The following is a 13112-nucleotide window of genomic DNA, read 5'->3' as shown; positions in this document are numbered from 1 at the left end:
GACCTGACCTGGAGGCAGGGCAGGCCTGGACCCTTTATGGCAAACTGTCTTCGCCCAGCCTGGAGGACCTGCTCCTTGCCTCCCCCTCCCACCCACCCCGGGAAGCGTGGAGTGGCCCCCGCAGTGAGGGTGCGGCTGGGTTCTGCAGCAGGGTCAGGCTGGCACTTCTTCAAGGCCTCTCCCAGCTTCCTGGCGCTTCCCAGGCTGATTGCCTCCCTCCTCCGGAGGAAGGCAGCCTCTTATCTGGGCTTATCTCCTGCCAATTGAGTGTTTTCTTTCTTTGTTTTTGCTGCAACCTCAGGCAAACAGATGGGGTGGGGAGGCCAGAGAAACAGGGCTTCCAGAGCAGGGCCTTCCCAGGGCTGGGGACCTCTGCCTTGAGCCCTGCTCCCTTCTGCGGTCAGGCGTTGTCCAGGCCCCTTAGCAGCCGACTCCTATCTTCCTTACTCCACACGGAAACAGGCCCTCAAAGACCAGGCTAGACTCCAAACTCCTGGATATGACATTCCAACCCTTGAGATGCCTGGCCTCTGCTACTCCCTGATCCTTCCATGGGTTTGCTCTTTCCTCTGCCTGGAATGGCAGCCCCTCCCCCACCTCTTCGGAAGTCCCAGCTCTAGCTCACCTCCTCCCTGAAGCCCTCCTAGATTTCTCCCTGCCGAAAGGAGCCACCCTCAACCCCGGTTCCAAGCCCCTCTTACAGTACTTGGCTGGCGGTTACTTCAGAGGCTGGCTCTCCCCTTAACAGGAAGCTTGGGATAGCAGGGGCTGTGGCGAAATTCTTCTCTGTGTACCCAGTACAAAGCGCTGGCTGGTCTATAGAGGGCGCCAATAAATCTCTGGAATTGAGCTTTGAGCTCTGCTCCCAGGTCCTGATGAAGCTTCCCCGGTTCCCTAGCCATCACTCTACTCGCCCTGTGCGGAGCCGTCGCCCCCCTCCCCCGCCCTGCGCGCCGTGCCAGCTCCTTGAGGATGGCTGGCCCCAGGCCGGCCACACAGTAGCTGCTCAAAAGGACTGACCCAAATAGGAACAAATGACCCTCCCTGGGGGACGGCAGCATGGTTTGCAGTTCGCGGAATTCCGGCGGCCAGCCAGCCTGCGGTTCCCAATTACCATATTAGAGATAAGGACCTGGCAGTCCCTGAAGCCTGGTCGCACTCCGCTTCCCGGAGGCCAAGAGGCCGTGGCTCTGCTCCCCGTCTCAACCCCTCGCTGGTCTCGGTCCCGGGATGTCACTCAAAAAAAGAGCCTCGGTTTCCCTTATACGTAAAACCCGGGCATCTTTGCTAACTCTTAGTGCTAGCACTCCCCCTGCCCAGGAAGCCCCAAGCGACCGACAAGGAAACTCCAGGGCACACACGCGGGCTTTATTAGCACGTTTCCTAGCGAGCATCGGCCCGCGGCTTTCCCTCTGAGCAAAGGACTCTGGCGGCGTTAGGGTTAATCTCGGCTGGCAACGGGCGCAGGCGCCTGCGGCAGCCCAGCGCCGGGGGCGGGGTCACAGGGCCACTTCCGGCAGTTAAGGGCGGAAAAACTTCAAAACTTCCGATGAGGGTCGAGCCCTTCCGCGGTCCTCGCACACACAGGAAGGGAATCGGCCTTTGGGTCACACTGCCTTCTTCCGAAAGGGACGAAACGGCTCTTTTTGCAAGGGCGCCTGCAGAAAAGACTTCCGCCCATTCCCAGGATGGCCGCCAGCGGCGGTGTGGGGCGGAAGGTCATTGGGAGGGGGCGGGGCCTCCTCTCCCCGAGTTCCGGTACCACCAGGACTGGAGGAAGCGCTTCCAGCTGGGGCTTTGCCGCATCTGCGTCGCTGTGCCCGCGCTCTTCGGGCGAGGAAGTCCCTTCTGGGTGGGAGGAGGAAAGGTTAAATTCTGCTTCCGGAATCCTACCGCTAAGTGAGACTCCCCGGGGAGATAAAGGCCGTAGCTCCCAGCAGGCCCTGTACCGAGGGTCCCCTGACTACCTTATTAAGCATGAGATCGCTTGGGCCCTTAGGAATGGAACTGGCTAGATCCCAGTCCCTCCTAGCCGGGGGCGGGGAGAAGGGACGCCTAGGACTCTGTAAGCGCCAGAATCGTAGATCTAGCACCTGGTAGATAAGACTGAGAATGGAAGAAGTGTTTCAGAAATTGAGGCCAAAGGACCCAGATACCCGAAAGGGGTCGGCCAGTCAGGAGCCCAGTTGCCAGCCTGCCTCGCGCTTCAAGGATTTGGGGAAGCCAGGAGTCTTGGCCTTCTGGAGGGGGGCCTGGACCTCAGATCCCGAAAGGCCCTGGGACTCGAACGGGACAGCCCATTGGGAGGAGACTCGAGGGTACAGTCCCACGCGCGCGCTCACCTTGAAGGAACCCTGGAACTCGTCACTCATCCTCCGGAGCTCGCGGCCATAACGCTGTGCAGCCCAGAGGATGGGGGGCGCCGAGAGCGATCGGCCGCGGAAGGGGCTGAGCTCCTCATCCTCAGTCCCTTCATCCTCCTCGGTCCCCTCTGGGTAAGAGCTGTGGCGACTCCGGGTCTCCACAGCCCCAGCGCCTGCAGAGAGGGTCAGAGGGTGGGGACGACGTGAATCTCAACTCTTCTGCGCCTCCAGCCCTGCTGATGCCAGCATTACCTCCGCCAGCCCGCTGATGGCTTTGTGTGCCCATGCTCTACCTCTCAGAGCCCCAGTTCCCTCCAAAGGGAAGCTCGTGGGGCTTTTGCGGAGATTCGAATTAACTTCTCATTAATCCCACAAATCTCAGTTGAGCCCCAATAATGGGCCAGGACCTTAGTGTATAAAATGACTTCTCTGCACCAGGCACAAACTAAGGGCATAAGAAATAGTGGTTACAGCTGTGAGTGCAAGACCCTGGGGCTTCCCATCAACCGCCTAGGCTGTTAGGTCTTTCATCAGCTCCATTCTCCTGCAGCGGAACAAGTCCCCTGGATGAGGCTGTGTCCTTCCCCAGCCAGGCAGGGCTGAGCTCCAGCTCTGCAGGCCACCTGCTTGACCATCTCATGACCTTTATGCAGCCTTCGACCCCGGAAGCCAAGAACCAGTCGGCAGGGTATCTGCATCTCCCACATCATCCACTTTGGGAAAAATGTCCAGAAACGTCTGTTGGCTTTTTTTGCTAACACTAATGAAGCACTGACTGCTACGCCCGTGTGCATTTTCTCATTATCCTAACCCTCCTGGGAGGTGAGTGAGCATGCATGTTGCAGAGAGGAGGAGAAGAGGGAGGCTTAGAGAGACTAAGACTTGCCCAGGGTCACACAGCTGAAGCTCTGAAAAGAGACGACCCTGGAGGTTTGCTGGAATCCATGGTCCACTGATTATCCCTTGAGCTACACGTCTTCCCTTGTCGAGGCAGCCTTAACTCCCTGCGCCTGAGTCCTCCCCTCTGTGGCGACAGACCCAGTTCTCACTACCAGTGACAGTGTAATGGCCACGTAAGATAAAGAGCCTGGAGGTCTGTGACGGGTGCCTCAAAGAGGCACCTCTACTGGGTCCTAACAGTCCTGGGAGGTGAGGAGTTTGACTGTGTGTTGTGTGCCATCCCCCTCATTCCTGCCAACCCCAACCACTTACCCAGACCAACAAAGACCTAGAGCGCCCCCAGGAGCAAAAGCCCAGAGCTAACTAAGCACAGAGTGAGAGACAGGCATGGAGCAAGCGCAAAGGTACATACTCAGCGCCCACAAGGCACACCTGTCAGGCGCTGAGGAGACAGTAAGATCCAGGCCAGGAGTTCCCCTCGTGGCTCAGTGGTTAGGGATTGAACCCACCTAACATCTGGGGTTCAATCCCTGCCCCACTCAGTGGGTTAAGGATCCAGCGTTGCCGTGAGCTGTGGTGTAGATCGCAGATGCGGCTAGGATCCTGCATTGCTGTGGCTCCGGCTCTGGCATACGCTGGCAGCTACACTTACAATTGGACCCCTAAGCTGGAAACCTCCATGTGCCGTAGGTGTGGCCCTAAAATATCCAGGCCGGGTCTTGAAGCCAGAGGATAACAGTCTCTCGGCCTCCCAAGAGGCCTTGGGTCAGCTCTAGGCCTGCAGGGCCTCCCTGGGTCCCAGCTCCAGACACATGGCTGAGAAAGCTAAGGGCAGAGGGGGCTGGATCCAGAAAGGCCTAGGCTCTGAGGGAGGTCCGAGCTCCTGGGCTGAAGCTCAGGCCTGAGGTCAGGCACGAAGAGACACCATAAAGACCTTGAGGAACGGGGTGGCTGTGGGGAACGGCCGGCTAGGTCAGCAGTCGGGACTGGGGGGCAGGGGCCGGAGGAGCCGAGCACAGGCCTGTCTGAGAGCACTTTCCAGTTCCGTGGGGCGTGGGCAGCGGGGCAGGGCGGCGATAGCTACATGGGGCCCACCTCCACAGGTTCCTGCTTTGTGACCCCAGGCCCTTTCATCCCTTGGGGCCTCAATGTTATCCTGGGTGAAAAAAGCCTGCAGCCTCCCAGGACCAGGGCGGGAGCAAATGAGACAGGAAGAGCACGTCCTGCTGCCTCTTTCATGTCCTGAAGCCTCCCAGCTTCAGATGCCACTATCTCCCTGTTCTACAGATAAGGAAATGGAAGCACAGAGAAGTTAGGAACTTGCCTGAGGTCACACAGCTGGCACACCCTGTCCGGTCACTTAAGTGCACAGGAAACAAGGACTATTGTTCCCCTTGATTAGTGCTAGAACCCACACCACCTCCACGCTTGACATGTGCAAGACCCAGATTTAGAAGGTGAGGGACTGGCACGTGGGCCCTTGGTCTGACTGCTGCCCCCTCGCCTAGGAATCAGAATAAGCAGCCCTGTGTTCCGCTGGAAATGTGCTCCAGGTGTATTTCTTCCTTATGAGGGAGGTTATTCCCTGTCTGCATTTTACAGACGAGAAAACCAGGAGGGCTCCCTGCTCCTTCAGTGGGTGCCGGCTTCACCAGGAGCCTGCCCTATGGAGCGGGAATTTTATTTTTTTAAGGCTGCACGTGCAGCATATGTATATGTAAGTTCCTGGGCTAGGGGTCAAACCAGAGCTTCAGCTGCTGGCCTCCACCACAGCCACAGTCACACAGGATCGGAGTCCTATCTGTGACCTACACTGCAGCTTGAGGCCATGCCAGATCCTTAACACACTGAAGGAGGCCAAGGATTGAACCCACATCCTCACAGGCACTGTCAGGTTCTTATACCACTGAGCCTCATCATTAAGATGACACATGTGTACAGTGAACTTTTTTTTTTCTTTTGCCCTACCCACTGCGCCACAGCAGTGACAGTGCCAGGTCCTCAACCCACTGAGCCACCAGGGAACTCCATCTAAACTGAACCTTTTTTTTTTTTTTGTCTTTTCGCTATTTCTTGGGCCGCTCCCACGGCATATGGAGGTTCCCAGGCTAGGGGTCGAATTGGAGCTGTAGCCACTGGCCTACGCCAGAGCCACAGCAACGCTGGATCCGAGCCGCGTCTACCACCTACACCACCGGATCGTTAACCCACTGAGCAAGGGCAGGGACGGAACCCGCAACCTCATGGTTCCTAGTCGGATTCGTTAACCACTGCGCCACGATAAACTAAACCTTTTAGTGTCCTTCTATTTACTAGAAAAAAACCTGAGGGATTTTCTCTGAACTCCCTGGGGGAAGCAGATATGCCAATCATCCAGCCCTCAATCAGCTCTCACCCCTCCATGCCCCTGAGCAGGGCAGAGGTGGCCCCTCCCATCTGGGTGTGAGCCCAGGATGGGTGCCCAGGCCTGCCCCACCCGGATCATTCCCTCAGCCCAAAGAGCCTGCCTGGGGCTAGGGTGGGGAAGTGGGAGGGGCCTATGGCAGAGGTGCCCCCGGCTTTTAAGTTCTTTACTTACTCAGTGGGCTTCTGGGTAAGTGGGTGGGACTGGACATGCTTCTGTGAGCATTCTTGCACACTTCATTGAAACTGTAGTGTTCCAGACAATTGGAGGCAGTGATGCTCTGCCACCTGCTCTACCCCACACAGGCGGGTCACGCAGTGTTTGCCCCCAGCAGGCAGCGTGGCGTGGCGCCCCACCTGGAGCAGGCACCACAGGCTCCCCGTGTCCCCTAAAGCCATCTGGGGTATAAAACCCCTACTGGCCTGTAAAGAACACACCCTCACCGTGCTCAGAGCTGAGGAAATCAGAAAACACTCTAAAGCAGAGGCTGGTAAATGTTTTCTGTAAAGGGCCAAAGAGTAAATATTTGGGGAATTGCAGGCCACACAGTCTCTGCCATAGCTTGAAAGAAGCTGTAAATAAATGACTGTGCCCTGCTGTATTCCACTCAAATTGTGTTTAGGGACATAAAGAAAATATTGTTTTTGGATTTCTGTCAACTATTTTAAAATGTCAAAGTCATCCTTAGCCATGAGCTGTACAAAAAAGAGGGATTATAAAAGAAAGAGGAGTTCCCATCGTGGCTCAGCAGCAACGAACCTGACTAGGATCCATGAAGATGTGGGTTGGATCCCTGGCTTCACTCAGTGAGTTAAGGATCTGGTGTTGCCGTGAGCTGTGGTGTAGGTTGCAGACGCAGCTCAGCTCGGATCCAGTGTTGCTGTGGCTGTGGCATAGGCCAGCAGCTGTAACTCTGATTCGACTTCTAGCCTGGGAACTTTCATATGCAGCAGGTACGGCCCTTAAAAAAAAAAAAAAAGAAAGAAAGAAAGAGGAGTTCCCTGGTGGCTCAGTGAGTAAGGATCCAGCATTGTCACTGCTGTGGTGTGGGTTCAACCCCTAGCCCGAGAACTTATGCATGCTGTGGGCACGGTTTGCCAGTCCCCCTACTCTAAACCCAACTATGTCTCTCCTCTGCCTAAAACCTTCAGTGGCTCCCCATTGCCTAGGAGATAAACTCCAAACTCCTGGGTGTGGACGTCAAGGTCCTTACATTCTGATTTTTTTTTTTTTTTTTTTTGAGGGCCGCACCTGAGGCATATGGATGTTCCCAGGCTAGGTGTCAAATGGGGCTGTAGCCACTGGCCTACACCAAAGCCACAGCCACAGCCACGTGGGATCTGAGCCCGCTGTCTGCAACCTACACTGCAGCATATGGCAATGCTGGATCCTTAACCCACTGAGCAAGGCCAGGGATCAAACCTGTGTCCTCATGGATACTGGTCAGATTCACTTCCGCTGATCCATGGCAGGAACGCCCTTAACATTCTGAATCTAACCTACACTTCACTTGTCCGCTATCAGGGGGTACTGATTATTCATGCTTCTATCCCCACTGCTTGAATGGCAGTCCCCAGGTCTGCTCAGAACTTCAGCCAACTCAACTGAACAAGAACAACAACAATTGCAGTAACGGTAAGAACAGCAAACCCTCCTCTGTGCCAGGCACTGTTTCTAAGCACTTTTCCTGTATTAACACATCAGATTTCTCACAACTTGATGAGGTGGGACTAGTTCTATTTCCCACTTTACAGATAAGAAAATTGAGGCACTGAATGTTCATAGCAGCACTATTTACAACAGCCAAGACATGGAAGCACCCTTTAAATGTCCATCAACAGAGGAGTGAATAAAAAGGGTATGGTGCTCACGGAGGCGCCACAGACACACACAATGGAATATTACTCAGCCATGGAAAAGAACAAAACTACTGCAGAACTGCCATTTGCAGCAGCATGGATGGACCTAGAGATTATCAAATTAGGTCAGAGACAAATATTCTATGCTATCACTTATATGTGGACTCTATGATAAAATGAACTTATTTACAAAACAAATAGAAAACAAAACACAGACATAAACAAACTCATGGTTATCAAAGGGCGGAGAGGGAGGGATAAATTAGGAGTTTGGGGTTAAGAGATACTACTGTATATAAAACAGATAAGAGGATTTACTGTAAAGCACAGGGAACCACCTATACTGGAAAAGACTCTAAAAAAAAGAAAAAGAACTGAATCACTTCGCTGTCCACTTGAAACTGACAGACTGTTGTAAATCAACCATACCTCAAGGGGGAAAAAAAAAAAAACTGAGGCAGAATGAGCGAAGCAACCTGATGGAGCTAACTAAACCTGCCAATAGAGGGGAGGGCAGAGCTGGAACCCTGCAGCCCGGCTTGGGGCTGCTTCTCCCACCGCCTATCCCTCCTTCTCTCATCCCCCAAACCACCTTCCAGGGCACCGGCTCTGTACGGGGGCTGTCACAGAGGCGGCCACAAGCCTGCCCTGGGCCTGGAGGCAGAGAATATGAACAGTGGAGTGACAAGGGGCAGTGGCCTTGTGGCTCTGGCATGTCAACAGCACTTGTGGATCTTTTCCGGAAGACTTTTTTTTTGGCACATGTGGACGTTCCCAGACCAGAGGCACAGCAGCAACAACACAGGACCCTTAACCCGCTCAGCCACTAGAAAACTCCAAACTCTAAAACACTAGAAAACTCCAATCACTTGCTTTTTAGACACTGAAAACGAAATCAAAAGTTTGAGGGACTTCTCCAGGGGCTCAGTGGGTTAAGGATCCAGCATTGTCACTGCTGAGGCTTTGGTCACAGCTATGGCGCAGGTTCAGTCTCTGGCCCGGGATCTTCCACATGCCACTGGGGCACCAGACAAAAATGTTTAAGGAATATCCAGTGGTGCCTGCAGGTTTCTGGAGCTCCCTGCTGCTCCCTCCGTTAGCCGCTGCTGTCTTCATCCATTCACAGCACTGAGGCGGTCCTGCCCAGCTACCTGCCTTGGTACCACGTCTCTAAGGATACTGGGGCTCCTGACACTTGGGCAGCTTACGCCCTACACGAGCCGAGCCTTCCACCTGCACTTAACTGGGCCGAGACCAACACAGTTCTGCTTAACACCAACTCCCTGTGAGTACCCCCCCCGCCCCCCTCCCCGCCTCGAGTGGCTGGAGAGACCTGCAGCTGTGCCGCGTCAGTTCAAATTCGAGGCCACAAGACCCAGCCAGAGGTGCCCTTGATGTTGCGCCACGTGCCTCCCATACGTCACACTCTGGCCAGAAGACCCCTCCAAACCTGCTCCCTTCTCTCCCCCAGGCCCCAGCCCTGTCGCCACCCTCACTCCTGGCTTAAGACCTGGCTTCGTTTCACTGAGAAATCGGAGTCACCTTCAAGAGAAATTTCTACTCATTCCCACGAGGTATCCACCCCCAAATGCATTTACTGAGCCCCCCCTGCCACATCAGACCACTCCACTCAAGGACACCTCTCCTGCAGCTTCCCTTCTCTCCTGCAGCTTCCAGTATCTTCCTCACTCCATCAGCTTATAAAAATGCTCTTTTCTTTTTTCTTTCCCCTATCTTTTTTCTTTTTCTTTTTTTTTGCATGTTTGGCCACCCTGTGGCATATGGAGTTCCCAGGCGAGGGATCAGATCTGGGCCATAGCTGCGACCTAAACTGCAACTGTGGCAAGGCCAGATCCTTAACCTACTGGGCCAGGCTGGGGATCGAACCTGCGTCCTAGTGCTCCCAAGCAGCCATTGTGCCACAGCAGGAACTCCTTTACCCTTCCTTTTTTTTTCTTTTAAATAGAATTTTATTGCAGTATAGTTGACCCCCTTTCTATCTTAAAAAAATAAATAGGCGTTCCCGTCCTGGCCCAGGGGTTAACTAACCCGACTAAGAACCATGAGGTTGTGGGTTTGATCCCTGGCCTCGCTCAGTGAGTTAAGGATCTGGCATTGCCATGAGCAGTGGTGTAGATTGCAGACGTGGCTCCAAACTCGTGTAGCAGCTGTTATCTCCAATTAGACCCCTAGCCTAATTGAACCTCCTCATGTCGCAGGTGCGGCCCGAAAAAGCAAAATCAATCAATCAATCAGGAGTTCCTGTCGTGACTCAGTGGTTAACGAAACAAACTAGGAACCACGAGGTTGTGGGTTCGATCCCTGGCCTCGCTCAGTGGGTTCAGGACCCGGTGTTGCCGTGAGCAGGGTGGTGTAGGTCCCAGAACGGCTCGGATCCCAGTTGCTGTGGCTCTGGCGTAAGCTGGTGGCTATAGCTTCGATTCGGCCCCTATCCTGGGACGTCCATGTGCCGAGGGTGCGGCCCACAAGAGACAAAAGACAAAAAAAACAAACCAAAAAACAATCAAACAACTGTTCTTTGACTTTCCTTGGGCCTTCAGCTGCCACCCTCTCTTCTATTGCTCTTTTTTTCGGCTCTTGAGGGCCGCACTAGCAGCACGTGGAGGTTCCCAGGCTAGGGGTCTAATCAGAGCTGCAGCTGCTGGCCTACACCACAGCCACAGCAACACGGGATCTGAGCCACATCTGTGACCTACACCACAGCTCAAGTCAATCTCTGAGGAGAGGGATCGAACCCGAAACCTCCTGGTTCCTAATCGGATTCGTTTCTACTTCGCCACAATAGGAACTCCCTCCGGTGCTCTGCCAAGAGCAGACTCCTCTTCCTACTTCCAGCTCTTTCCCCAGCACCCCCTTCCATTCTCCACGCAAACTGCACTGACCCCTCGTTGTCCAGTCCAGCACTCCACTCCCAACCCTCCTGCAGTGGCCCTCCCAGCACGTCACCCAGTTCAGCACCCGCCCCTCCCCAAGTGGGCTCACTCCTCAGGATGCCCTCTGCAGGCGGAACCCCAGGCTCAGCCTGGGTGCCCTCCTGTCTACACAGGCTCCCTGGCCTCACAAAGCACTACCTCAGCAACTGCCAACTCCCAGGTGTTCAAATCACCTTGGAGAGTTCCCTGGTGGTCTAGTGGTTAAGACTCAGCACTTTCACTTTTGGAGCCCTGGTTGAATCCCTGGGCTGGGAACTGAGATCCCACAGCAGGCAGTTGCATGCCTGCAGGCCACAAATAAACAAATAACCCAAATCCCTTTAGGTGTATCCCTACTAGAAATCTCCACCTGAATGCCTCAAAGGCACCTCTGCCCTGACCTGGCCCAAACCCGGCTCCTGATCTGACCCCAGGCCATCTCAGTTCCCCGTGCCTCCACCCAGGTGACTCCACCTGGTGCCCAGGCCAGATCCCTCCCTCCGCAAGATCCTCTCTGTGCCTCCACCACACATCTGTCTAGCAGCAAATCCTGCTAGCTCTACCTTCAGGATAAACCTAGAGTCTATAAAACCAGAATCTAAAGCGAGATCCCCACCACCGCCACCCTCCCCTGTGCAGCACCCCTGCATTTCGCCCAGTGCAGACCCGTCTCAACACAGGGGCCCAGAGGATTCTCTTGATGCCCAAACCAGACCAAGCCCTCCCGGTTTCCCCTCCAAGTAAAAGGGTCAGAGTCCCAGCCTTGGCCTTCAAGGCCCTACCCAGCAGCCCCCTCCTCCTCCCTTAACTCCCGAGGCATCTTCAGTTCCCCCTCCCCACCCTTACCGGCCTGAACTTTGTCCTGCCCTCAGGGCTTTGCATTTGCCCTTCCTTCTGCCTGCATCTTCCTACCCACAGGCATCTATCCGTCTGCCTGGCTCCCCCCTCATCCCTTCCAATCTCAAGGCCCAGCTCAATAAGAAGGCCAACCCAGGCCACCTCAGTTAATATCATCCGGACCCCGGCTCCCCAGTGCTCCGGGTTCCAAAGAGAAAGTCAAGAGTGTGCCACGTGCTGCATATCTTCTAACACATTAGATCATTAGTTTGTTTGTTTACAGTCTGTCTCCCCCCCCCACCTACTAGACTGTAGACACCACGAGGGCAAGGACTTCTTTTATCTGGTCCTCGATGTGCCCCTGGCGGCTGGGACAGCATGTAGCACACACTAAGCACCTGATACAGAGGGTGAGAAGGGACAGCTATGTAGGTGGTGGAAAGCTGTTCCAAGCAGAAAAACAGCAACTGCAAAGATCAGGAAGTTAAAGAAAGCCGGAGGAGTTCAGCCCCAGACAGCAGGCTGGGGCGGGGGCCTTAATAAGCCGTCCTGCTCCTGAAAAGGAGGAGGGCATGGTTTCAGCCTCAGCAGGCGAGGGACCCGCGCTTTGTTTTCGGAAGATCTCTGTGGTTGCTCCAGGTGCCAAGCCTTGGGCAAGGCACCGGGGAGGTGGGGACTACTGAGCAGTGGCCACTGCTGCCCTCCAGTGCTCATCCTTCCATCTCAGCGCTGGATCCTCTTCCTAGGGGGACCAGGACAGCCTAGGCCTCCCCAGTCCCACACAGACCTGCTGCCGGTAGGGCTGTCTGCTTCTTGGGGGTCACCCGGCCCTGGTAACTGAACATACCTGGGGGCTAGAAGTCCCAATCCAGGGGAAAGTGATAGCCTGGGGCAGGGCACTGTGGAGTCTCCTGGCCCAGCTATACCACAAGAAATGTGTGTGGCCTTAGGCAAGTCACTTCCCCTTTTGGGCTGCCTCTCAGGGATTCTGTCCTGGTCCTACACTAATAGTTACATACTTTGACCACTTACTAAGCATCAGCTCTATAATTAAGTGTCTCTTAGGTATTCCTGGTAATCCTGCCAACAACAGTAGTGACTAATTACTCCGATTTACAGAAGAGGAAACTAAGGTGCAGAGAGGTTAGGGACCCCCTCAAAGCCACCCAGTGAGGGGGGACGTGGCTGGGGTGCAGGGAGCTCCCAAGCCAGAGGCAAGGTGGACAGGCAGGTGGTTGTTGGGATGGGGGTGCCTACCTCCATGGTGGCTGCTGCTGGCCGGCTGCCCCTGCTGGTGACCAGCTTCCCCCAGGTGGCCTGGGGCCGTGCGCCAGGGCTTGCTGGGGCCTGGGGGTCTGTCCCTGTGGGGCTGGGGCCCAGGCCCCTGTCTGCAGGGCTGGAGTCTTCCTGCTCACTCTGCTCAAACTCTGGGATCTGGAACATGCTCTGGGCTGTAAGGGCAAGACGGCAGGTAGTTAGGACCCAGCTGTGGCAAAGGCTGGCCAGCTGGTTGGGGCACAGGTACCCCTGGCTCCCTCTCCCACCTCCAAGCCCCAGGTCCTCCCTGCCTCCCAGGCCCCCATCCCTCGGTTGAGTCTGGCCTGGTAGGAAGCTCAGCGTATCCACCCAAGATCTAAATCTCTCAGAGCTCTGAGGCTGCAGAGCAGCCCCAGGCCTCTACCCAGGCCTCGGGCCAGACCCGCCCCGTCGTCACGGCACACAGGTCTCACCCCAAGCCCGATCTCAAGGCCCCTAATTGGGGCCTGTCCCCTCCCTCTGGCACTAAAGGAGCCCAGCCCTAGTTGCCTGGGCAACG

The 13112-nt window shown here is 55.3% G+C and overlaps 1 protein-coding gene and 1 long non-coding RNA gene across 2 annotated transcripts; one reads left to right on the top strand and one right to left on the bottom strand.

Annotated features, from left to right (window-relative positions):
• BAD (BCL2 associated agonist of cell death) lies at nt 1348–13020 on the bottom strand. The gene is given in 5 exon segments (XM_021082883.1): nt 1348–1848; nt 2343–2536; nt 12554–12652; nt 12655–12747; nt 12841–13020. Coding segments are annotated over 4 exon segments (507 nt in total). The 5' UTR covers nt 12740–12747; nt 12841–13020; the 3' UTR covers nt 1348–1719.
• LOC106509317 lies at nt 1760–3144 on the top strand. The gene is made up of 2 exons (XR_001306741.2): nt 1760–1899; nt 2914–3144. It is a non-coding gene; the product is annotated as an uncharacterized LOC106509317 (long non-coding RNA).

Source organism: Sus scrofa, chromosome 2 (genome assembly GCF_000003025.6).
Source record: "Sus scrofa isolate TJ Tabasco breed Duroc chromosome 2, Sscrofa11.1, whole genome shotgun sequence".
NCBI lineage: Eukaryota > Metazoa > Chordata > Mammalia > Artiodactyla > Suidae > Sus > Sus scrofa.
This window is presented reverse-complemented; position numbering and strand designations above follow the sequence as displayed.